Below are 25,643 nucleotides of genomic sequence, written 5' to 3'. Positions count from 1 at the left end.
AAAAATAGGTCACTGTGACACTTAGACATTTGTGCGTCCTATGAGTGATCACCAAAACAAACAAACAAAAAAATTCTGCTTTTCAGCAAATTCTTGGGGCCGTTTCGGAGCTTGACTATATTTCCCAGAGTGCCCCCGCACCCCGTCCCGGAGAGATTTCCCGTGAGCCTCTGGGCTCAAGCTCCGCCTCCCTCGCTGGGGCGGGGCGACGTCGGGCTCATTACGCACTTCCTCCGGGGGCTGGGGGCCGAATGGTTGTGTGGCGGGTTCGAGTCCCGCCCACTAGCTCTGGTCGCTGGCCCCGGGTGTGGGGCGGGGCAGGGTGCATTTGCCGGGTCCTCTCCTAGGCGTGGGGTGGCAGCGAATCTTGGGCGTCACCATGGAGGACTACCTGGAGGGGTGTCGAGCTGCTCTGCAGGTAGCGGGTCCTGGGGTGCCATCGTAAGGAAGGGGAGCTTGGGGGGCCGGGCAGGACGAAGGCGTTGGCGCTGGGCAGTCGCCAGGGTCTGCGGGGCGGCGGATTTGGGATCTGATGGGCCCCGGGGTCTGCTTGTTGGGGGGCTGCCCGAGAGCGGGGCGGTGGCGTGGGTCCGGGTTGTGCCTCCGAGCGCCCGCTCGCTGGTGCCTGAGTCGGTTGGGTGCAAAGGTCCGGGGCTGTGCCGTCCCGCTGGGGGCCAGGTGCTTGGCTTCGCTTCTCCCCCGCCCCTCTGTCGGCCCGTGGCCCCCTGGCCGGCGGGTGAACCCCGGGGGTGCCCGCGAGCCTCGTCCTTCCAGACGAGACAGGGTCGCTCGCGGCGGAAAAGGGACTGTCGCCCGGGAAAGGGACTGACATCTCCAGGTCTGTCAGTGGCCGGTGCCCGCGCGTCTCTGCTCGCCGCGCACACCCGCTACATAAAACCCGCGGCCGGGCGGGCGGCTGGAGCACAGCGTGAAAACGCAGAGCTTTCGGCCCTCTCCCAGGCAGCGGGGCTCAGGCGACCCCGGGCTGCGACACCCCACCCCCTCCTGGGCCAGGGAGGGACTCCAGGTCACCTGCCCCCTTTTCTTGAAGTGACACCGCCCCTGTAGAGACCGAGAAGGAAGGTTGGCCGTGCCTTCCATTGGTGTTTTTCTAAAGATATATTTCATTGATGTCTTATCGCATAGAAAAGCCAGAGCACCACTCCCTTACTTGCAGAGCTGCGGTAACACAGGGAGCCGCGGGCATGCAGGACTTCACTCTGTCTGCTAAACTACTTCCCCAGCCTAGGTCGCCGTTTGTTTATATTTTCTTAAATTACAACCAGAGCGTAGCGGGCATATGTGATGCCGGGACTGAGCTCAGGACCTCGTGCTCATGAATCCAGTGCTTTATTTTCTGCGCCTTTTTAAAAACATTTAATTTATTTATTAGAGACAGAGAAATTGAGAGTGGAGGGGGCGATAAAGGAGAGAGACACCTGCTGCTCTGCTTCACCACTTGTGAAGCTTTCCCTCTGCAGGTGGGGACCAGGGGCTCGAACCAAGGTCCTTGAGCACTGTAATGTGCGCTTAACCAGGTGCGCCACCACTTAGCCCCCCCTCATTTTTAAAATTTGTTTTTGGATAAAGAGAGAAATTGAGAGAGAAGGGGGAGATAGAGAGGAAAAGAGACAGAGAGACACCTGCAGACCTACTTCACCACCTGTGAAGCGACTCCCCTGCAGGTGGGGAGCCGATTCTAACGGGTCCTTGTGCTTTGCACCACATGTGCTTAACCCGCTGCGCTACCGCTGGACTCCCTGCCCGTTTTTTTTTTTTTTTTTTTAGTACCTTACGCTCTACAAATTCTCCTGAGCAGTAGTCCTTTTTTATTTATTCCCTTTTGTTGCCCTTGGTTTTCTTTCTTATTGTTGTAGTCATTGTTGTTGTTGTTGATGTCGTCCTTGTTGGATAGGACAGAGAAAGGAGGGGAAGACGGGGAGAGAAAGATAGACACCTGCAGACCTGCTTCACTGCCTGTGAAGCGAACCCCCTGCAGGTGGGAAGCCGGGGGCTCAAACCGGGATCCTTACGCCAGACCTTGCGCTTTGTGCCACGTGCACTTAACCCGCTCCTCTACTACCCGACTGCCTGCAATAGTCTTTCTGTTTATGCCCACCCCCAGCATACTGTTCAGCACACTGTTCAACCTGGTTTATGGTGGTGCTGGGATTGAACCTAGGATTTGGGAGTCTCAGACATAAAAGCCTTTTTTTTTTTTTTTTTTGCTTAACCACTATGCTATCTCCTCAACCCAGCAATAGATTCTTTAACAAATCTTTTTTTTTTTTTAAATCACCCTGCAGATTCAGCTGCTATCATAAAAAGTGTAGTTTTGTTTTTCACACCAGTTACCAGTTATACCTAATTTTCCCTTGCAAAGTACACACATTTGGGGAAAGTTATTTTAAAGCAATTAGATACGACCAGTTGGAAACAATTTTGTTTTCCTGTTTTCCCACTTTATGGCAGGGTGGGGGGAGGTTAATGGTTTACAGTATAGTTAACACATAGGTAGGTACAACCTAGGTTTCTTTTTATGATCACAGTAGTAAATGTACACACTGAAGATACTTAAATACAGAAAGTATGATATAATATCCAGGAAGCCTCAGCTCTTATTTGTGTATGTGGTGCCTGTGCCTTTCTACCACTCCTGGGCCATCATTTTCATTCTTTATTTTTTTTAATTTTTATATTTATTTATTTTCCCTTTTGTTGCCATTGTTATGGTTATTGATGTCGTTGTTGTTGGATAGGACAGAGAGAAATGGAGAGAGGAGGGGAAGACAGAGAGGAGGAGAGAAAGACAGACACCCGCAGACCTGCTTCACCACTTGTGAAGCGACTCCCCTGTAGGTGGGGAGCAGGGGGCTCGAACCCGGATCCTTAAGCCCGTCCTTGCACTTTGCGCCACGTGCGCTTAACCCGCTGCGCCACCACCCGACTCCCGATTAAAAAAATTTTTTTTATTAATATTTTGCCTCCAGGGTTATCGCTGGGGCTCGGTGCCTGCACTACGAATCCACTGTTCCTGGAGGCTGTTTTTTTCCCCCTTTTGTTGCCCTTGTTGTTTATCGTTGTTATTATTATTGCAGTCATTTTTGTTGGATAGGACAGAAATCGAGAGAGGAGGGGAAGACAGAAGGGGAGAGAAAGACACCTGCAGACCTGTTTCACCGCTTGTGAAGCGACTCCTGCAGGTGTGGAGCCAGGGCCTCCAACCAGGATCCTTATGCTGGTCCTTGCGCTTCGTGCCACGTGCTCTTAACTTGCTGTGCTACCTACCCACCCCCTATTTTTATTTATTTTTATGTTTAGCCAATGCACTGCTCAATTTTGGCTTCTGTGTTGCTGGGATTGAACCTAGGACCTCACAGCCTCAGGCATGAAAGTTGTTTGCATAACCTTTATGCTAGCTTCCCCAACCCCATTTTTGTTTGTTTTACTTTTGGACAGAACAGAGAGAGTGAAAGAGACCACAGCACTGAAGTGCTGTGGGGACTTGACTTGAACTTGGGTCTTGCATATGGCAAAGCAGAGCCATATGCAAATGAGATATTGTGTAGTCCTTCCCTGGGCCCATTTTAATTTTTTAAAAATTTCAGATAGGGAGAGATGATATAACACATCCTCCCATTGTCATGCTGCTTCCATGTGGAGTTGGGGTTTAAGCTGAGGCCATGTCATTGGTAAGCAGGTGCCCTATTGGGTGAACTCTTTCCTGGCCCCACATACTATCTCTTAGGGCAAGAAAGATATTATCAGGCTGAGCGGTGGTGCATCTAGTTGAGCACACACATTACCATGTTCAAGAACCCAGGTTTAAACCCCCAGTTCCTACATGCAGGGGGGAAGCTTTAACTAGCTCTGAAGTAATAATGCAGGTGTTTTTCTCTCTCCCTTTCTAGCTCCTCTCCCCTCTCAACTTCTGTCTATCTTATGAAATAATAAGTTAATTAATTTAAAATTAAAGACATGGTGGGTGGGTGGTGGCGCACCGGTTTAAGCACACATATCTGGGTTTGAGGCCCACTCCCCACCTACAGGGGGGGGCTTTCACAAGTGATAAAGCAAGTCTACAGGTATTTATCTTTCTCTCTCTCCTTATCTCCCCTTTCCTCTCAATTTCTGTCCTATCAAGTGTAATAGAAAGGGGGGGGAGAGGGAAAAATGGCCACCAGGAGTGAATTCATAGTGCTGACACTGAGCCCTAGAGATAATCCTAGTGGCAATTAAATTTTTTTTATTTTTGAAGACATGATTAGACAGAGACACTGAAGTTGGGTAGAACTGTCAGGGGATTGTAATGCTTGGCTTTTAGACAGGATAAGAACAGCTGGTAACCCCCCAAATTTCCTGTCGATGCCATGTTTTCAGCAACTGATAACCAGGGACATTTTCTGTAGCCTCTGCCACATTGGTAGTAAGATTTTCCATCTAAAAGGAATTCTATTGAACTTTGTGTCCTCTTTGGAGTGACTCATCCTTTGGTCCTGGGGGAGGAGACAGGAGGATCTTTGCCCAGGGTGGGGCCACATTTGAGTCTCATCCAGAAGCCCTTGGGTGTCTGTATCCCACTCACTGTCCAGGGAGAACTTGCAGTGTTCTCTCTTCTGGGAGGGTATCTCTGGTTCTGGCTCCCTGATTCATGAGTTTTGTCCCTCCTTTATTAACTATTTTGGAGGGTAGGCACCAGACCACATTTGCCTTCGAAGGGAAGTGGCTTACTTTGCCAGCCTTGAGCCTGTCGCCTCCCCCATGGAGGCCACAAAGAACACCAAGATCAGTCATTTCAGCCTGTGGATTTTTTTTTTCTTAATTATTTATTCCCTTTTTGTTGCCCTTGTTGTTTTATTGTTGTAGTTATTATTATTGTTATTTATGTCATTGTTGTTGGCTAGGACAGAGAGAAATGGAGAGAGGAGGGGAAGACAGGGGGAAGAGAAAGATACACACCTTCACCATTTGTGAAGTGACCCCTCTGCAGGTGGGGAGCTGGGGGCTCGAACTGGGATCCTTACGCTGGTCCTTGCGCTTCCTTCGTGCCACCTGCGCTTAACCTACTGCGCTACCACCGGACTCCCAGATTTTTTTTTTTTAAAGGGAAAGATAGAGAGGCAGAAAGAGAGAGTGAAAGAGACGATAGCATCAAAGCTTCCTTCAGTGTGGTGGGGGCCAGGCACATGGCAAAGTAGCACTCTATTCAAATGAAGTCTTCCACTGGCCTTGTTTTTTTTTTCTCTCTCTCCTTTTCTCTCTTTCGATATTCACTTGAGGCCCTCAGATTATATTTCCTCCATTGGCAGCTCAGATTTCCTCACACTGAGTATAGCTATATTTGCCCTGAATGCTGCTTCTGATGGTCAGAAAACTCAGGCTCTTTGGCTTGTGCTCTGGCTGGTGGGGTGAGTCAGACGTGTTATCCTAACTGAGGAGAATGGTGTCTTGTAAATGGGGCAGTCATCCATTACCCATAATGTTCTCAGTTTATTCCAGTGCTGTCGTTGACTGCACTGCACCCCTCTTCATTCTCAAAAGTGTTTCAGTTTGTGAAAAAATAGTAGTTCCCTGACCTAAGTTGTGTTAAGGTTTAGGAATGCAAGCACATGAGAATTGAGCTCCTGAGAGTCGAAGTTAAGTTCCAGGTGAGAGTCATTGGTGCTGGGAGCTGGGGTGTGTAGAGGAAGGTTGTTTTGGCCTGGACGGGCAGGCAGACTTCACAGAGAAGTGGAGAGAGGAGAAAGCCCCTCTTCCTACTAGAAACTAAGGCGTCTGTGCGCCATGTCATATAGATCCTCATGGCATTTGACCTTGGACTTGGGGCAATAGATGGAGTGTTGGATTCTCAAGCATGAGGTCCCAAATTCTATTCCTGGCATGACATGTGCCAGAGTGATGGCTCTGGTTCTGTTGCTCTCATAAGTAGCTCACTTGGATAGGGAAATAGCTCACTTGGATAGTGCACTGCTTTTCCATGTGAGCAACTGAGCTACACAGGTTCGAGCCGGCCCCCACACCATTGAAGGAAACTTCTGGGCTGTGGTCTCTATCACACACTCTTTCTGTCTATCTGAAAAAGTCAGCTTCATGGATATGACGGGGTAAAAAAACACCACCATAAATGATAGGCCTGCTGCTTCTGGATGGGGACAAAGTGCAGAGCTGAGAATGTGCACATCATGGTTTGTCGGGGTAGCTGGACAGACCAGTCATCCCCAGGCGCTGTGGGCACTGCTACACGAGAAGAGTAGACCTCCTCTCTTGAGCTCTTTTTTTTTTTTTTAATTTATTTATTAGAAAGTTGAGAGAGAAAAAGGACCAGACATCACTCTGGTACATGTGCTGCTGGGGATCGAAGTCTGGACTTCATGCTTGAGAGTCCAATGTTTTACCCTCTTCACCACCACCCAGACCACTGAGCTCTTTTATTATTAATTACTGGTGATTTAATATTGGTTTGCAAAATTACAAGATAATGGGAACAATTCCACACTGTTCCCTCCACCAGAGTTTTATGTCCCTAATTCCCTCCATTTGAAACTGCAGTGGTTCTCCCAAGGTCACAGATGTGGGTTGACTGTTATTTCTACATCTATCTAAAATTGTCCCTTGGTCCTGCCTTCTCTTCCTTTCTAACTCACACCTACACCTGTTAGTACTTCCAAATGTCCTTCCTTTTTTCCCTCCTCTCTCTCCGTGTCTTGATGGAATTGGGTTTCAGAGCCTTCTAGTCATCTTCCCCTAACATTTCTCCCCCTCTGCGAGTATGGACCAAAATTATTTTGGGGTGCAGAAGGTGGGAGTTCTAGCTTCTGTCCTTACTTCTTCACTGAAGCTCTTTTACTTTTTAGATTTTTAAATTTTTCTTCTTTGTGTTGTATAGAGACGCATAAATTGAGGAAGGAGATGAAATAGAAAGGAAGAAACACTTGCAGCACTGCTTCACTACTCTTGAAACTCCTCCCATTCCCCCTCCCGAAGGTTATGGGAATGTGAGAGTAGGTCCTTGCACATGATAATGGAGGCACTCTACTGGGTGCTTCACCACCCAGCCTTTTATGCTTTATTTATTTAATTATTTATTTTTACTAGAGTACTGATCAATTCTGGCTTATGGTGGTGTAAGGGATTAAATTTGGGCTTTTGGAGCCTTAGGCATGAGAATCTCCTTGCATAACCAGTATGCTCTCTACCTCCTCCCTTTTATTTACACATTTATTTTTAATACTATTTTTTTTATTGTTGTAGTTATTGTTGTTGTTGATGTCATCATTGTTGGCTAGGACAGAGAGAAATGGAGAGAGGAGGGGAAGACAGAGAGGAGGAGAGAAAGATAGACACCTGCAGACCTGCTTCACCGCCTGTGAAGCGACTCCCCTGCAGGTGGGGAGCCAGGGTTCGAACTGGGATCCTTATGCCGGTCCTTGTGCTTTGCGCCACCTGCGCTTAACCCGCTGCGCTACAGCCCGACTCCCTAATACTATTTTTATTAGTGGTTTAATAATGGTTTACAAGATAGGTCTTCCGCTTTTTCCCCCTTTTGTTGCCCTTGTTGTTTTTCATTGTTGTCGCAGTTATTAATTGTTGTTGTTATTGATGTCATCGTTGTTAGATAGGACAGAGAGAAATGGAGAGAGGAGGGGAAGACAGGGGGAGAGAGAGATAGACACCTGCAGACCTGCTTCATCGCCTGTGAAGCGACTCCCCGGCAGGTGGGGAGCCGGGGGCTCGAACCGCAGGTCCTTGCACTTTGTGCCACGTGCACTTAACCCGCTGCACTACCGCCCGACTGCCTGCAATAGTCTTTGTTTATGCCCACCCCCAGCATACTGCTCAGCACACTGTTCAACCTGGCTTATGGTGGTACTGGGATTAAACCTAGGACTTGGGAGTCTCAGACATAAAAGCCTTTTTTTGCTTAACCAGTCCCTGTGCCTTGCGTCACCTTTGCTTAACCTGCTGCGCTAACGCCCGACTCCCCAGCTTTTTTTTTTTTTAAGGATTTTATTTATTCATGAAGAAGATAGGTGGAGAGAGAAAGAACCAGACATAACTCTGATACATGTGTTGCCAGGGATTGAACTCGGGACTTCATGCTTGAGAGTCCATTCTTTTTTTTTTTTTTAACATTTGTTTGTTTGTTTGTTCGTTCCCTTTTGTTGCCCTTGTTGTTACTGATGTCGTCATTGTTGGATGGGACAGAGAGAAATGGAAAAAGGAGGGGAAGACAGAGAGGGGGAGAGAAAGATAGACACCTGCAGATCGGTTTCACCGCTTGTGAAGCAACTCCCCAGCATGTGGGGGGAGCCAGGGGCTGGAACTGGCATCCTTAGGCCGGGTCCTTGCGCTTTGCGCCATGTGTGCTTAACCCGCTGTGCTACCACCGGACTCCCAAAAGTCCATTCTTATATCTGCTGCGCCACCTCCTGGCCCACTCCCTTTTATCTTTTTTTTTCTTTTTTAAATATTTATTTATTCCCTTTTGCTGCCCTTGTTTTTTGGTTTTTGGTTTTTTTTTTTATTGTTGTAGTTATTATAGTTGTCGTCGTTGTTGGATAGGACAGAGAGAAATGGAGAGGGGAGGGGAAGACAAAGAGGAGGAAAGATAGACACCTGCAGACCTGCTTAACCGCCTGTGAAGTGATTCCCCTACAGGTTGGGAACCGGGGGCTCAAACTGGGATCCTTACTTGTGCTTTGCACCACATGCGCTTAACCCGCTGTGCTACTGCCCAACTCTCCCTTTTATCTTTTAACAGAAAGATTATTGTGTGTATGTATATGTGGAGGAGTAGAGAAGGGCAGTTGGTGGTGCACCTGGTTGAGCACATTTGTTACAATATGCAAGGACCCAGGTTCAAGTCCCTGGTCCCTGCCTGCAGGGCAAATGCTTTACAAGTGGTGAAGCAATGTTGCAGGTGTCCTCTATCACTTCCTTCCCTCTCGATTTCTGGATGTCTCTATCCAATAAATAAAATAAAGATAATTAGAGAGAGAAGGGAGTCCGGCAGTAGTGCAACACGTTAAGTGTAGGTGGCGCAAAGCTCAAGGACCGACTGGCATAAGGATCCTGGTTCGAGCCCCCGGCTCCCCGCCTGCAGGGGAGTCGCTTCACAGATGGTGAAGCAGGTCTGCAGGTGTCTTTCTCTCCCCCTCTCTGTCTTCCCCTCCTCTCTCCATTTCTCTGTCCTATCCAACAACGACAACAATGATAACTACAACAATAAAACAAAAAGGGCAACAAAAGGGAATAAATAAATATTAAAAAGAGAGAAAGCACTGCTCCAGTACATGTGCTACTGGGGATTGACAAGACCTCACATGTACAAATCCAGCATTCACTCTTGTTCCCAAATTTGCTCAGAGTTTGAGAGAACTTGTTGTGTATTGGTTCTTTTGGGCTGCTTTCTGGGTGAAGTCCAGCATAAGTTAGTTTATTTTGCATACTTGCTTCTCACCTCCATCAATAAGTTATGCTTGATCCTTTTTGCTTTCCTTAAAAAAAGTGTATTTATGGGAGTTGGGCAGTAGCGCAGTTGGGTTATACGCAGGTGGTGGAAAGTGCAAGAACCGGCATAAGGATCCCGGTTCAAGCACCCGGCTCCCCACCTACAGGGGTGTCGCTTCACAAGCCTTGAAGCAGGTCTTTCTCTCTCCCTCTCTGTCTTCCTCTCCTCTCTCCATTTCTCTCTGTCATATCCAACAACGACATCAATAACTACAACAATAAAACAAAAAGGGCAACAAAGGGAGTAAATAAATAATTTTTTTAAAAAAAGACTATTAACACTAGAGAAAGAGAGAACACCAGAGCACCACTCTAGCACATGGATGTTAGGTATTGAACTCAGAACCCCATGCTTCCAAATGTAGTGTCCTCCTCACTGCAGTATTTCCTGGGCCCTCTTTTTTTTTGAGTCACATTTCACACTTATTTTTCAGTTTTCATTTTTCTTTTTTTGTAAACAAGTGATGGGTGAAGGAACGCAACACTGTAAAATCACATTCAAGGATTATTAGACTTATGCTTCAACCGGTCAAAATTGGATTCCTTAATGTTGTCTCGCCATAACATGCAAAACATGAACTTGTATTAATCCTATATAATAAATTTATCATGCACTGTATCCACAAAAGGTTGGAAAATCATGCCAGTTTCTGGAATTTAAGTTTTGTTGTTGTTGTTGTTGTTGTTTTTCCCAGAACTCTTTGTTCTGGCTTGGGACTGAACCTGGGACCTTGGAGACGCAGGCGTGAAATTCTTCAAGTATGACCATTACATTGTCCTTAGCCCTGGGCCCTTCTTTTTGCTTTTCCTTTCGGTCTCCTCTCCATTCTGGTTTCTAACTGATCTGATCCCAACTCAGATGCCACTGGGGATGAGGTGGTATGTATGAGTAAGAGTGGGAACAATGTTCCAAGGGTCCTTGAGCCCAGTGACCCGTCTCTCTCCCCTGGCTCTACTTCCTCTCTGTCTGCTCTGTCCTTGTTTCCCCAGAGGCAGAGCCATATGGCCTGGCATGTTTGCACAGCTCCCTGGAGAACACAGCACACAGACTTTCCCATGCACTGAATAAGTGCTCTGGGCAGTCCCGTTACCTTGAGTGCCTCACTCACTTTAGGTCCCAGCCATCTGGGCAGTTCTCGGTAGCCAGGTAACAGAGGGGCCTTCTTGGGTGTCAGGAGGAAGAATTGCAAGTCAAGAGTTACCATTAGAACTGGGAGTCCTCTATAACAACAACAACAGTAATAACTACTACAACAGTAATTTTTAAAAAGGGCAACAAAAGGGAAAATAAATAAAAATAAAAAACTGAGAGTCCTAGGTATAGAACTCTCAGTGTATTTGGAAAAGGGTTTCATATGAAAGGTGCCTAGCTCACCTAGTAAAGCACACCTACTGCCGTGTTCGAGGACCCTGGTTTGAGAGAAAGAGAAGCAGGCAGAGAGGGAGAGCCACCACGGCACTGCACCATCATCCATGGAGCTTTCCCCAGTATCATGGTTCTCCCAATGGTGCTGGGGATTGAACAGTAGCCTCCCACATGAGAGGGCTGGGGCTTTGTCAGATAAGCTATTTCCTGGCCCTGTAGGTATTGCTTGTCATGAGTGGGGTGCTACTAACATTAGAGAGTGGAGTCTACCGTTCTGACTTCTCTGGGCAGACAACCCTACCTATGTGTCCTAGATCCTCGCACCTCCAGAGCTCTGGTCCACTAGGGAAAGATAGAAACAGGCTGGAGGATGGATTGACCTGTCAACACCCATGTTCAGTGGAGAAGTAATTACAGAAGCCAGAACTCCTACCTTCTGCTCCCCAAATACAACCTTGATCCATACTCCCAGCAGGGGAGAAGTGATAGGATGAAGATAAGAGGACTCTGCACTCCAGCGCCATCAGCATCCAGAGAGAGAGAAGGAAAAGGAGAGGGACATATGGAGGTAGTTATGATGTCATGAGTGCCTTGGAGGGGAAGAGAGGGTTGGATCAGGAAAATGGGCAATTATGTATAAATATAGACAGTTGTAGAGATGATGGTTGACCCTTAGGGGAACTGTGGTGGATTGCAGTGGGGAGACTGAAGATTCAGAACTCTGGTGGTGGGAATGGTGTGGGTTCAAACCCCTGTTGACATGTAATTTTGTAAAATAAAAAAAATTAATAAAAAGAAGAGAGTGGAGTCCAGGGATGTTGCTAGACATACTGTAGTGGCCAGGACAGACCTCCACAACAAAGAATTCTGTACTCCCAAATGCCCATAATGCTGAAATTATACTCCAGAGTTCCAGGTTCAGTCCCTGGCATCACCATAAGGCAAAGCTGAGCAGTGCTCTGGATGAAAAGAAAAGAAAAACCCAGATATAACCAGTGAGACTCACTTAAATATTTCTTATCCCTTCCTCTTTCAGAATAAGACTGACATATAGGTTCAGAAAAGCAACTTTCTAATTCATAGCGATTAGGCTGAGCTATAAACTTTTTAAATTTATTCCCTTTTGTTGCCCTTGTTTTATTATTGTAGTTATTGTTGTTATTGATGGATAGGACAGAGAGAAATGGAGAGAGGAGGGGAAGGCAGGGGGAGAGAAAGATAGACACCTGCAGACCTGCTTCACCACCTGTGAAGCAACCTCTCCTGCAGGTGGGGAGCCAAGGGCTTGAACTTGGATCCTTACGCTTGCTTGCTTGCTTCCTTGCACTTTGCGCCACCTGCGCTTAACCTGTTGTGCTACCACCCAACTCCCAAACTTTTTTTTTTTAAGATGTACTTAACCTGTTGTGCTACCACCCAACTCCCAAACTTTTTTTTTTTAAGATGTATTTATGAGAGAGGCTGAGAGAGAGAGAATCAACATATCACTCTGTCACATGCAATGCCAGGGATCAAATTCAGGACCTTATGCTTGAGAGTCCAATTCACTGTGCTGCCTCCCAGACTGATGATCATGAATATTCATGGTCTTATTCCCCGTGGCACATAACTAGCATGAAATAATCTCCCACCCTTCCAACCCCCCTTCCCCCCCCACACACATCAGGGCTTCACCACTCTGGGTTGATATTTTTCAGGTAGACAGTGGCAGAGACAGAAGGAGAGAGGAAAAGACGCTACAACAAATTTTTCCTAGTATGGTGAGGGCCAGGCTCAAACCTGGGTTGTGTATGTGGCAAAGCTGGTGCACTGTCCCTGTGAGCTAGCTTTCTGGCCTGAAATACTAATTTTCCCCCACCAGGGTTATTTCTGGGATTCAGTGCCTGCACAACTCCCAGCATTCAGTGGATATGTATATATGGAGACAAAAATAAAATGGTAGAAAGGGACAGAGACAAACGCAACACTGCTCATAAAGCTCTCTCCCTTCCAGATAGGGAGGAGGTGCTTGAACCCATGTCCTTGTACATGGTAATGTGTGCACTCTACCACGTGAGCCGCCATCCAGCTCTGAAAATCATACTTCTATTTATTTATTTAGGATAGAGACAGAGAAATTGAGAGGAAAGGGGGAGATGGGGACAGAGAGAGGGGAAGGGAGAGAGAGATACAAAATTGCTTCACCACTTCACTGCTTATGAAGCTCCCCCCATGCAGGTGAGTACCAGGGACTTGAACCCAGGACCTTGCATACAGTAGTTGTGCCCACGGCAAGTGCTCCATCACTTGGCCCAAAACAGTAGTTCTTTTTTTTTTTTCTTTTAATTTCTTCATTAGGGGATTAATGTTTTACATTTGACAGTAAATACAGTCATTTGTACATGCATAACATTTCTCAGTTTTCCACATAACTACAACCCCCCACTAGGTCCTCTGTCATCCTTTTTGGACCTGCACTCTCCCCCGACCTACCCCAGAGTCTTTTTTACTTTGGTTCAATACACCAACTCCAGTTCAGGTTCTACTTGTGTTTTTTCTTCTGATCTTATTTTTCAACTTCCGCCTGAGAGTGAGATCATCCCATATTCATCCTTCTGCAAAACAGTAATCCTTAAAGTATGCTATCATGAGGCTAGGGAGAACAGTATCTAGTTAGTAATGGACATCAGATATATCAAATACATCAAATATCCCAGGCTCTCTTCTCAAAAATCAAAAGGAGCATAAGAAATTAGAGAACTGGGGCTGGGTGGCAGCACACCTGATTAAGCACACACACTACAGTGCACAAGGAACTGGGTTCAAGCCCCCCAGCCCTCACCTCAGGGGGAAAGCTTCATAAGCAGTGAAGCAGGGCTGCAGGTGGCTGTTTGTCTGTCTCTCTCTCCCTTACTTTCAATTTCTGGCTGTCTATCTGATAATAAGTAAAGATAATAAATAATAATAATAAGAAGAAGAAGAAATTAGAGAACTATGGCCCAGGAAGTGGTGCAAAGTCTAGAGCTTTGGACTTAAAAAACTGAATTCCCAGTTTGATCCCTGATACTGCATATGTGCTAGAGTGATGCTCGGGTTCATCTCTTTCTTTCATTACTATTTAAATCTTTTAAAAAGTATTTTCTTTATTTATTAATGAGAGGGATAGAAGGAGAGAGAGAAAGAACCAGGCATCACTCTGGTACATGTGCCGCTGGGGATTGAACTCGGGATCTCATAGCTTGAGAGTCCAACACGTTATCTACTGCGCCACCTCCCGGACCACTAGTTAAATCTTTAAAAAAAGAGAAATTAGGGCTGGGGATCCAGCATAATGGTTATGCAAAAGCCTTTCAAGCCTGAGGCTCTGAGGTCCCAGGTTCAATTCCCAGCACCACCATAAGCCTGAATTGAGTAGTGTTCTGGTCTAGGAAAAAAAAAATTAGAGGGCTGGGGAGACAACAGAATGGTTATGCAAAAACCTCTCATGCCTGATGAGGCTGTAAGCTCCCAAATTCAATCCCCAGCACCATCCTAAGCTCTGGCCTCTGTATCTCTCTGTCTTGTAAAATAAATAAAATGTTTAAAATAAAAAAAAAAACAAGAGAATGATTTGCTGTTTTCAGTAATTCAACACTGAAGAAGTCAGTGTGATCGAGAAGAAAGCGTACTTTTCCGTTAACTGTACATATGTGGAATTCTTAGACTTTAAGACACATTGGGTCTTTTAAGCTAATAATAGCCTCATCCAGAAATGAGCACCCAACGCTAATGTGATCTCCCTTCTCTGCAGAGAGCAGTGAGCAGATGTGCATGAAGACTGCTATAAGATAAGGTAAATAAAATTAAGTAGAAACACTTTGCTTAGTTTCCTCCTCTCCTTCCTCTCCAGGAGTCCCGACCACTCCAAGTGGTGCTCGGAAACGAAGCCTGTGACTTGGACTCTGTGGTATCAGCTCTCGCTCTGGCTTTTTACCTGGCAAAGGTGAGTCCTTAAGAATAGAGCTCTGGGAGGGGCCTGGTGGTGGCATACCTGGTTGAGTGCACACATTACAGTGCACAAGGAGTCAGGTTCAAGCCCCCACCCCCCCACCTGCAGGGGCAATGTTTCACCAGTGGTAAAGCAGGGTTGCAGTTGTCTCTCTGTCTCTCTCTTCCTTTCTATCTCCCCTTCCCTCTTGATTTCTGACTATCCAATAAATAAATAAAAAAATTAAAAAAAATAAAGCTCTGGGGTGCTTGCTTCTGGGGTGCAGTACATATGAAAATTGGAACAATACAGAGAAGATTAGCATGGTCCCTGCACAAGGATGTCACGCAGTTTCGTGAAGAATAGAGCCCTGTGGCCAGGCAGTGGTATTTCCAGTAGAGCATGCATGTTACCGTACACAGGGACCCAGATTCAATCCCCTAGTCTTCAGTTATGGGGGCACCAGACGGAGCTTCATGAGCAGTAAAGCAGTGCTGCAGGTGTCTGTCTCCCATCCCCTCTCAATTGTTTAATCCAAAAATAAATAATAAAATACTTAAAAACCAAAAACACAAAGTCTCTTAGAATGAAAAGATCTGGGGCCAGGGAGATAGATTACACAGTGGTTATGCAGAAAACCTTCATGCCTTGCAGAGGATGTGAAAGAATATTTGCTATCTGAGAGATAGTGATGACATTCCAGACCAAAATAAAAGAAAACTTTCATGCTTGAGGTTCTTAGGTTCAATCCCTAACATCATGATAAGCCAGAACTGAGCTTAAAAAAAGAACTAGAACTGTTAAAAAAAAAAAAAGGGGGGGGGGTCCAGGCAGTATTATATCCAGTAGAGCACACACATAATAATGCATGAAAATCTAGGTTTGTACCCCTCCCCTGTCTCCCCACCTGTAGGGGGGAAGAAACTGCTTAAGCTCCCCCCTCCCCAATTTTCTGTCTCTATAAAGAAAAATGTATGGGAGAATAATGGCCACTGACTAGGAGCAGAGGAGTCCTCATGTAGCCACCAAGTCCCAGCAATGACCCTGGTGGCAAAAAAAAAAAAAAGATCTTTTAAATAAAATATCTGAATTCAAAACTCAACTCTGCTACTTTATACTAGCTAGCCTTGGGTAAGTCAAATCCATTAACTTTTCTGAATCTCATGTCACCATCTGAAATAATAACAGTTCGCATTTCAGCTCTGAGGATCAAATGTGCAAGTACATTTTGAAGGATTTGTAAAGCATAAATAATATTCAAGCCGTTTGTTAGAGAGTGTTGGGCAAGAGTAATACAGTGTAATCTTTCCCAGGTCAGAATCGGAACCGAAAATTCCATCTCTACAATTTCCAAAACTATTTTTTCGTGTGTTCTCTTCCTGACCCTCGGCATTGCTAAGCAGGGCAAGAGCTATCGTTTCATTTCTGTGGACTAGGTGATTATAGCTTTGTGAAAGGTCATGGGTTCACCTAAGATAATTTCTCCCCAGTCCCAATAGTCTTACTATTTCTCCTGCTAACTCCATAACATCGTCATATCTTTTCCACTTCCCTATGCAGACAAATGAGGCAGAAGAAATCTTTGTGCCAGTTTTAAACATACAGCGTTCTGAGCTATGTCTTCGAGGTGATGTCGTCTTCTTCCTTCAAAAGATCGGCATTCCAGAGTCCCTCTTGATTTTCCGGGATGAGATTGATCTCCATGCATTGCACCAGGCTGGCTGGCTCACCCTCATCCTTGTTGACCACCATGTCTTACCCAAGTAGGTGGGAGGCAGTTCAGCTGACCCTTTCCAGGTGTCAGGTTGAGCTTCGTTGGAAGGAACTGAAAGAGAAAACATGCTTGCTTTCAGGGATCTCACAGGCTAATTATAATTGATGGGATACATCTACTGTAGAGAATAAACATCATCAGTTCTGCTGTAATGCCGGCATTAGAAGGAGAAACATGGAGAGTACAGGCTGGGGGCAGGGGTAGATAGTATAATGGTTAGACAAAGAGATTCTCATGTCTGAGGTTCCAAAGTCCTAGGTTCAATCCCCTGCACCACCATAAGACAGAGCTGATCAGTGCTCTGGTAAGAAATAATAAAAATAAATAAATAAAAAAGAATATGGGCTGGGTAGATAGCTGAAGGTCTTAGGACTTTCATTTTGGAGGGGCCAGGTTTGATCCTTGGCATCTCATATGACAAAGCTGACTCTGGCCGCTTTGTTTTTAAAAATTAATCTTGAGGCCAGATGGTGGTGCACCAGGTAAAGTGCATATGTTGATGTGCAGGGATTGGGTTCAAGCCCCTGGTCCCCACCTGTAGGAGGGGAAGCTTCACGAGCAGTGAAGCAGTACTGCAGGCATCTTTTCTTTTTCTCTTCCTCTCCATCTCCCCCTGTCCTCTTGGTTTCTCTATATTTCTATCCTACAAATAAAAAACGTGTATCCGGTTTGAGCTCCCGGCTCCCCATCGGTAGGGGGGTTGCTTAACAAGTGAAGCAGATCTGCAGGTGTCTTATCTTTCTTTCCCCCTCTGTCTTCCCATCCTCTCTTGATTTCTGTCTGTCCTATACAACAACTACATCAATAACAACAGTAATAACTACAGCAATAAAACAACAAGGGCAACAAAAGGGAATAAATAAATATAAAAAATTTTAAAAATAAAAAAGTGTATCTTTTTAAATCTAAAAGAAACAAACATAATGCCAAAGAGATAGCTCACCAGGTGGGTTGTCTCCATTGCTATTCACACTACCCAGATTCAGGCCCTGGAACTACCTAGAAAGAATGACAAGGGGCCAGGTGGTGGCACACCTGGTTGAGTACACATGTTGTAGTGCACAAGGACCCAGGTTCAAGCCCCCAGTCCCCACCTGCAGGGGGACGGCTTTGCGAGTGGTGGAGCAGGGCTGCAGGTGTCTCTCTCCCTCTCTATCACCCCTTTCTCCATTTCTGGCTGTCTCTATCCAATAAATAAATAAAGATACAAAAAAACAAAGAAAATTATCAACATTAAAAAAAAAAAGAATGACAATGGAAGAATCTTCAGTGCTGTGGTGTCTTCCCCCCACCCCAGTCTGTCTCTCTGAATAAAAATAGTGAGCTCAAGCAGTGAAATCAAACTAAAGGAAAATTCAGAAAATCATTTAAATCTGCCTTTGACATCATTATTTTAAGATGTAATTGAAGTGGTCGGCTGGTGACACACTGGTTGAGGGCAAACACTGCAGGGCACAAGAACCCAGGTTCAAGCCCCTGGACCCCACCTGCAGGGGAAGCTTCACAGTAGTGAAGCAATGCTGCAGGCCTTTCTCTTCCCTTTTTAAAAAATATTGATTTATTTATTCCCTTTTGTTACCCTTGCTGTTTTATTGTTGTAGTTATTACTATTGAGGTCGTTGTTGTTGGATAGTAGAGCGAGGAGGAGAAGACAGATGGGGAGAGAAAGATAGACACCTGCAGACCTGCTTCACTTGTGAAGCCGCTGCTCAAATCGGGATCTTTGAGCCAGTCCTTGTTCTTTGTGCCACGAGCACTTACCCCACTGCACTACTGCCCCACTCCCTCTCTTCACTCTTCATTCCTCCATCTCTATTCAAAATAAACAATTTCAAAAATGTTTTTAAAATGTAATTGAGACCTTCAGTAATGGTTGTAATCTGATTTTCTAATTTTGAAGAGTTAGCAAAATTACTTCCTACACTGGGCAATATTTGGACAGTGTCTGTTTAACAAATCTATGTGGTATAATGATTCGATCTTAATTTAGGACTGGGAAGAGCTGCCAGCAAAGCCTCATAAGTGTGAGAACTTGCTATGTGTCTGACTTCTGTAGACATAGTCAGACACATGCTAGTGTGTATATATTTATTCCTTGAGCACACTGGGTACAGCTGGCCATCAACAGAGCGAGGCATGGGGCCATTCATCCAACTCTCTAGTCATGCGTTAATAAGCATTCTTAATTTTAATATCACTGTGTTCATCTATTTATTTATGCACTTATTTTGTGTGGAGCAGGGACCTCATTTATGCACCACTTCACCGCTCTAGGGCACCACCTCATTCAGACAGTGCCATGGGAAGCTCCCCGATGGTGCCAGAGCCTAGGCCACATGCACAGCAAAGAATGTGCCTGACCTATTGAGCTATCTCTTCAGCCCTGCTTCCAGTCTTGAAAGATGACTTGGTATTTGCTCAGGCAAGAGGGAAGTAAGGTAATGAGAGAAAACACCCAAGGAGAGAGAGAGCAGTGCACACTTGCAAAGGCAGGCAGGCATGAAATGGCATGGGGAGCTGGAATTAGTTTGGTATGACTAGAATGTAAACTATGAGGGAGAAGTGAGACAGGGAAAAGATAAGACGAGAGTGGGGTTTAGGTCATGGAGGTCTTGTTGGCCTGCCAAAAAGACTGGACTTTATTTTCAGAGAGTAGAGAACTGTTGTTATTCATTATATCTGGTCCAGAAAAGTCATGCTATATATATATTTTTTTATCTTTTTCTGTGCAAAAATGTGTCATGATTTTTCCAACAACCCTATGTATACTCCAGGTCACAATAAAATCGTGTTGGTTTTTTTTTTAAGATTTATTACCTTTATTTAATATGAGATAGTATTTCCCATGAAAGAAAGACAGAAGTCAAAGCACCGCTCAGGCACATGTGATGCCCAGGACTAAACTGGGAGCTTCAGGCTGGCAACTTCCTTCCTATACCGGTTGAGCTATGTCCCCAGTCAAATGCTTGCACTTTTCAAATGATTTGTGAAGGACACCTTAAGAGGGCCCAAGACTGGAAGCAGATCTTTGGAAGAAGCACTTGGAGTGTGACCTGGGAGGTGGCCCACTGGATAAAGCATTGAGTTCTTGAGCATGAGGTCTTGAGTTCAATCTCCATTCATTCTCTCCCTTTCCTCCTTTAATAATAAATAAATATATATTTTTAAATGTTTTATTTTTGTAGCTATTGTTGTCCTTGTGTTGGATAGGACAGAGAGAAGAGATGAGGGGAAGACAGAGAAAGATAGACACCTGCAGACCTGCTTCACCACCTGTGAAGCGAACCCCCTGCAGGTGGGGAGCCAGGGGCTCGAACTGGGATCCTTATGGCGGTACTTGCGCTTTGCACCATGTGCATTTAACCCACTGCGCTACCACCCAACCCCTGCAAATGCAATGTTCTAGGCACTGTTCCACTTCCTGGGCTACTCTGGTCTTTCTCCATGTATCTCTTTTATTTCATAAAACAAATAAACAAGTCTTAAGAAAGGAAGAGTTGGTGGGAGTCGGGCTGTAGTGCAGCGGGTTAAGCGCAGGTGGCGCAAAGCACAAGGACCGGCATAAGGATCCCGGTTCGAACCCCGGCTCCCCACCTGCAGGGGAGTCGCTTCACAGGCGGTGAAGCAGGTCTGCAGGTGTCTATCTTTCTCTCCTCCTCTCTGTCTTCCCCTCCTCTCTCCGTTTCTCTCTGTCCTATCCAACAACGATGAAAACAACAATAATAACTACAACAATAAAAAACAAGGGCAACAAAAGGGAATAAATAAATAAAATAAAAATAAAATATTAAAAAAAAAAAAAAAGAAGAAGCCAGAGCTGAGCACTGCCTGCCCCCAACCCCTCTCTTAAAAAAAAAAAAAAAGAAAGGAAGAGTTGGAATGGCTCAGCTAAGGAATATTAAGGACCTAGAATAAGGCAGTAGCAGAGGTTAGAGAGGAAGAAATGGATAGAAATTGGGAGAGGAGCCAGGCAGTTGCGCACCTAGTTAAGTGCACACATTACTGTGCATAAGGACTTGGGTTCAAGCTCTTGGTCCCCACCTACAAGGGAAAGCTTCATGAGTGGTGAAGCAGGACTACAGGTCTGTCTCTGTCTTCCCCCCCATTTCTCTCTCTTTTCAATAATAAAAATATTTTTTAAAAGATTTTATTTATTTATTTTGCCTCCAGGGTTATTGCTGGGGCTCGGTACCTGCACTACAAATCCACTGCTCCTGGAGACCATTTTTCCCCCCTATTGTTCCCCTTGTTGTTTATCGGTGTTATTGTTACTATTATTGTTGTCCTTGTTGTTGGATAGGACAGAGAAATTGAGAGAGGAGGAGAGACGGGGAGAGAAAGACACCTGCAGACCTGCTTCACCGCCTGTGAAGCGACTCCCCTGCAGGTGGGGAACCACCTGGGGCTCTCTTGTGCTTTGTGCCACGTGCGCTTAACCCACTGCACTACTGCCCGGCCCCTAAGATTTTATTTATTTATGAGAAAGATAGGAGAAAGAACCAGACATCACTCTGGCACATGTGCTACCGGGGATCAAACTCAGGAATGCTTGAGAGTCCAAAGCTTTACCACTGTGCCACCTCCCAGACCACAAATAAAAAGATTATCAAAATGTTAAAATAAAAAAAAAAAAGAATTTTGGAGAAGGTAGTGTGTCTCAGACAAAAAATAGAAATAATCTAATGAAGAAATTGGGAGAGAAACAATCAGATCTGGTTACCTGCATGATCTGGATTTTAAATGGATTGAGGAAACAGAAGAAATGTGTATGCTGGGTATCAGTTGGAAGGACAACAAATATGCAGATGAGATATTTGTATCAGGCACATCACCAAATTCACTTAAACACTTTTTAAAAAATGTTTATTTATGGGAGTTAGGTGGTGGCATAGCGGGTTAAGCGCACGTGGCGCAAAGCGCAAAGACTGGTGTAAGGATCCCGGTTTGAGCCCCCGGCTCCCCACCTACAGAGGAGTCGCTTCACAGGCGTGAAGCAGGTCTGCAGGTGTCTTATCTTTCTCTCCCCCTCTCTGTCTTCCCCTCCTTTCTCCATTTCTTCTGTCCTGTTCAACCAACAATGACATCAATAACCACAATAATGTTAAACAACAAGGACAACAAAAGGGAAAATAAAAAAAAATATTTTTAAAGCTAAAAAATTAATTTATTCCCTTTTGTTGCCCTTGTTGTTTTATTGTTGTAGTTATTATTATTATTGATGATGTTGTTATTGGATAGGACAGAGAGAAATGGAGAGGAGGGGAAAACAGAGAGGAGGAGAGAAAGATAGACACCTGGCAGGCCTACTTTACCGCTTGTGAAGCGACTCCCCTGCAGGTGGGGAGCCAGGAGCTCGAACCGGGATCCTTACTCTGTTCCTTGCACTTTGTACCACGTGCACTTAAACCTGCTGTGCTACCACCCAACTCCCAAAACCCTTTAAAAAAAAAAAAAAAAAAAAAAGATGTATTTATTTACATGAGAGAAAGAGAAGGGAACCTGCCATGCCAAGAATTAAACTAGGTACCTCATGCTTGAGAATCAAACACTGAATCCATTGGACCACCTTTCAGAATGCTATACGATTTTTAAACTTTTGTTTTTCATATACTCTAGACAGATTCATATGAGAGAAGCCTATATGTGTGGCACTGGGAATCGAATGAGGAATCCAGGCATGCAAGTTGCTCACTCTACCAGCTGAGCACTCTCCCCAACCCCACTTCTACACTATTTAGAGATGACTCGGTTATAACACAAATGGGGTGGGGGAGGGGCAGGATTAGAGAGCAGCAAGGCAGAGGAAAAAGTGACCAAAAGTTTAAATGCTTGCCAAGTACCTTCATTTTCTTTCATGGGTGAGGTGACTATTGCTTAGAAATAGTCTGAGCGTCCCAACTTGTATTTCTTTCTTTTTTTCTTTTTTTTTCTCTTCTTTCTCCACACCCTCTTCACCACACAGAAATGATGCAGCCCTAGAGGAGACTGTAGCAGAGGTGCTAGACCATCGGCCCATCGAGCAGAGACACTGCCCTCCCTGCCCTGTGTCAGTTGAGCTGGTGGGGTCCTGCGCTACCCTGGTAACGGAGAGAATCCTGCAGGGGGCACCAGAGATCTTGGACAGGCAGACGGCAGCCCTTCTGCATGGTGAGGCGGCATGGTGAGGTGGCTTGGGGGCCGGGACCTGACTAGTTCCTCTCTCCACAATGCAGAGCAGAGCGAGTGGCAGTGCAGTCTTCCAACCCGACCATGCCTTCTCAAAGCTGAGCAGCCCAACCAAACCAGGGAAAGACCATGGGGTAATTGGTAGGGGAAAGAAGGAAGCCCAGAACAGCAGATCTGGAGGCTGCCTCCTAGTAGCATCATTTAAAGGAAAGAGGACTAAGCAAATGCATAGGCAGTGAGGTGGCTGGGGAAATAGCTTGCCAACAGAGCACAGGCTGTGCAAGCTTGAGGTGCCAGGTTTTATCCCTGGTGTTGGCACTGCATTTGCCAGAGTTGAGAGATGCTCTGTTTTTTGTGTTTTTTCTTTGTTGGGTGTTTTTCCTTTTTGCTTTGCAGAGCTAGGGAACGAACACTGTGCCTTGTGCATACATAATGCCACAGCTGAGCAGCCTCCCTGAGTAATCTTTTTTTTTTTCCTAATATTTTATTTATTTTTGAGAGAGTGAAACACCAGAGCACTGCCCAGCTCTGGCTTATGGTGGTACGGGGGATTGAACCTGGGACTTAAGAGCCTCAGGTATGAGAGTCTCTTTGCATAAACATTATGCTATCTACCCCCGCCCTTTTTTTTTTTTTTAAGTGAAGGGGAAATAGACAATGCAGTACCATTCCCGTCACCTATGGGTCACCCCATTCCAGTCCCCTATGATATCTATCTGATCAAACCTAGAGCTTCACGTATAGTAAGACCAGGTGAGCCATCTCCCTGCCCCTCTCGTTTCTCTCAAAAAAAAAAAAGTCAATTTTTTTCTTCCAAAAAAGTAGGAAGTTGTTCCTAATACCCCAGAAAGTAGTCATGTGCCCTTGAGCAAATATCTTAACCTTCCTTGTTCTCATTTTCCTCATTTGTAAAGAAAGGAACCAGTTGGAGGACACTATCTTCTTCCAAGATTCTTTTGTTTTTATTTTAACCAGAGCACTGCTGACCTCTAGTTTATGGTGGTTCTGTACATGGGAGCTTCAGGCATAGAAATGTTTTGCTTAACCATTAAGCTATCTCCCTGACCCACAGAATTCTTCAGTGGAATTTGACCTGCCACAGTGAGGTCATCTCTCTCTGGAAGTTTCAAAACCTCCAAGGATTGAGATGCTCGGGCTTGCTTTTTGGTTGTTGTTTGTGATCCCTAGAGCTTGACCTCTTTGGGCCAACTTTTTTCAGATAAGAGAGACGCAGAGACCAGGCAGTGGTGCACCTGGTTAAGAGCACAAAGTACGCCCTAGCTTTTTACCTGCAGGGAGACGCTTCACACATGGCAAAGCAGGTCTGCAGGTGTCTATCTTTCTCTCCCCCTCTCTACCTTCCCCTCCCCGCTCAATTTCTCTCTGTCCTATCTAATAACATGGAAAAAATGGCCACTAGGAGCAGTGAATTTGTAGTGCAGGCACCAAGCCCCAGTGATAATCTTGGAGGCAAAAAAGAGATAACACAGCGCTTCCATATGGCATATGGGAGATTCGAACCTGGGTCACACGTGGCAAAGCAGGTACCTGTCTAGGTGAGCTATTTAGTCAGCCCTTTACTGATTTTCTTTAACCAGTGCACTGCTCAGCTCTGGCTTATTGTGGTGTGGGGGGTTTAAACCTGGGACTTTAGAACATAACCATTATGTTATCAACCCCTGCCTTTTTTTTCCTCTCTTTATTTTTTATATTTGTTTATTTTCTCTTTTGTTGCCCTCGTTGCTTTTTGTTGTTGTAGTTGTTATTGATGTCATCATTGTTAGATAGGACAGAGAGAAATGGAGAGAGATGGGGAAGACGGGGAGAGAAAGATAAGACACCTGCAGTCCTGCTTCACCGTTTGTGAAGTGACTCCCCTGCAGGTGGGGAGCTGGGGGCTCAAACTGGGATCCTTACACCAGTCCTTGTGTTCACTGTGTTACCGCCCAACTCCCCCCCCCCTTTTATTTTTTTTACTTTAACCAGTGGACTACTAAACTCTGGCTTATGGTGGTGCTGGAGCCCTCTATATTTTTTTTTAAGAATGATTTTATTTCATAAGAGATAGAGATTCCTATCTATGAATGAGAAAAAATGCACAGCACTGCTCTGATACGGGGGTTGTTACATGTGGGTCCTGATCACCACTAGCTGAGCAGCTGAGCTCTTTCCTCTCTGTGCCTTTAAAAAAAAAAAAAAAAAAAACTAGAGCACTGCTCAGCTCTGGCTTATGGTGGTGTGGGGGAATGAACCTGGGACTTTGGAGCCTAAGGTGGTCTCTTTTGGGACCCAGTCCTTGTTTCCTTTGTTTTCATAGAATCTGCCATACAGTCTTTTCTGTATTGTGTCCATTTGGTTTGAAGGTACATTCATATACATGTGTGTCTAACTCAGGTCAGGCCAGGAAGGGATGTGAGCAAGGGAAAAAGCCAGTTAAACGTGTGCATGCATTCACAACAGGGTGTCCAGGAGGGGAAAGTCAAGGGTCAAGTACGTTTCAGTGATTGTGGAGGCCACAGAGTTTCACTTCAGCCATCTCCCTTCCCACAGGAACAATCATCTTGGACTGTGTCAACATGGATCCTAAAATTGGGAAGGCCACCCCAAAGGACACGAAGTATGTGGAGAAACTGGAGGCTCTCTTCCCAGATTTGCCCAAGAGGAATAACATCTTCGATTCTCTACAAAAGGCAAAATTTGATGTCTCAGGTATGAGGTAGTAAATTGATGCCTTTCCCTCCCCATGAGAAAGCAGAGAGGAGGCCTCATCTATTATGATCTTGAACACCAAACAGTTTCAGAGACTGCTTCATCACTTCAGCTTCATATCAGAAAGAACGATCCTGATCATGAACTAACCAATCATTACCTTATTATTCTGT

The 25,643-nt window shown here is 45.3% G+C and overlaps 1 protein-coding gene and 2 non-coding genes across 5 annotated transcripts in view; all 3 read left to right on the top strand.

The window, feature by feature from the left end:
* Positions 1 to 238: 238 nt before the first annotated feature.
* The window catches only part of PRUNE1 (prune exopolyphosphatase 1), a 42,147-nt gene continuing 16,742 nt past the window's right edge, over positions 239 to 25,643 (top strand). For 2 of the 3 annotated variants that reach the window (XM_016191897.2, XM_016191896.2), the window contains exons 1-5: positions 239 to 418; positions 14,745 to 14,837; positions 16,383 to 16,585; positions 22,559 to 22,743; positions 25,312 to 25,470. In XM_016191897.2, coding sequence (XP_016047383.1) covers positions 380 to 418; positions 14,745 to 14,837; positions 16,383 to 16,585; positions 22,559 to 22,743; positions 25,312 to 25,470 — 679 coding nt within the window. In that variant the 5' untranslated portion in view covers positions 239 to 379. The remainder of the gene's footprint in view (positions 419 to 14,744; positions 14,838 to 16,382; positions 16,586 to 22,558; positions 22,744 to 25,311; positions 25,471 to 25,643) is intronic. The other variant, XM_060201723.1, reaches the window with a different exon arrangement.
* On the top strand, positions 15,094 to 15,197 carry LOC132541565 (U6 spliceosomal RNA). The gene has a single exon (XR_009552711.1). It is a non-coding gene; the product is annotated as a U6 spliceosomal RNA (small nuclear RNA).
* Positions 15,472 to 15,552, top strand: LOC132541599 (small nucleolar RNA SNORD24). The gene has a single exon (XR_009552734.1). It is a non-coding gene; the product is annotated as a small nucleolar RNA SNORD24 (small nucleolar RNA).

This window comes from Erinaceus europaeus, chromosome 11 (genome assembly GCF_950295315.1).
Source record: "Erinaceus europaeus chromosome 11, mEriEur2.1, whole genome shotgun sequence".
Taxonomy (NCBI): Eukaryota; Metazoa; Chordata; class Mammalia; order Eulipotyphla; family Erinaceidae; genus Erinaceus; species Erinaceus europaeus.
Note: the sequence above shows the minus strand (reverse complement) of the source record. Positions and strands in the feature narration are given on the sequence as shown.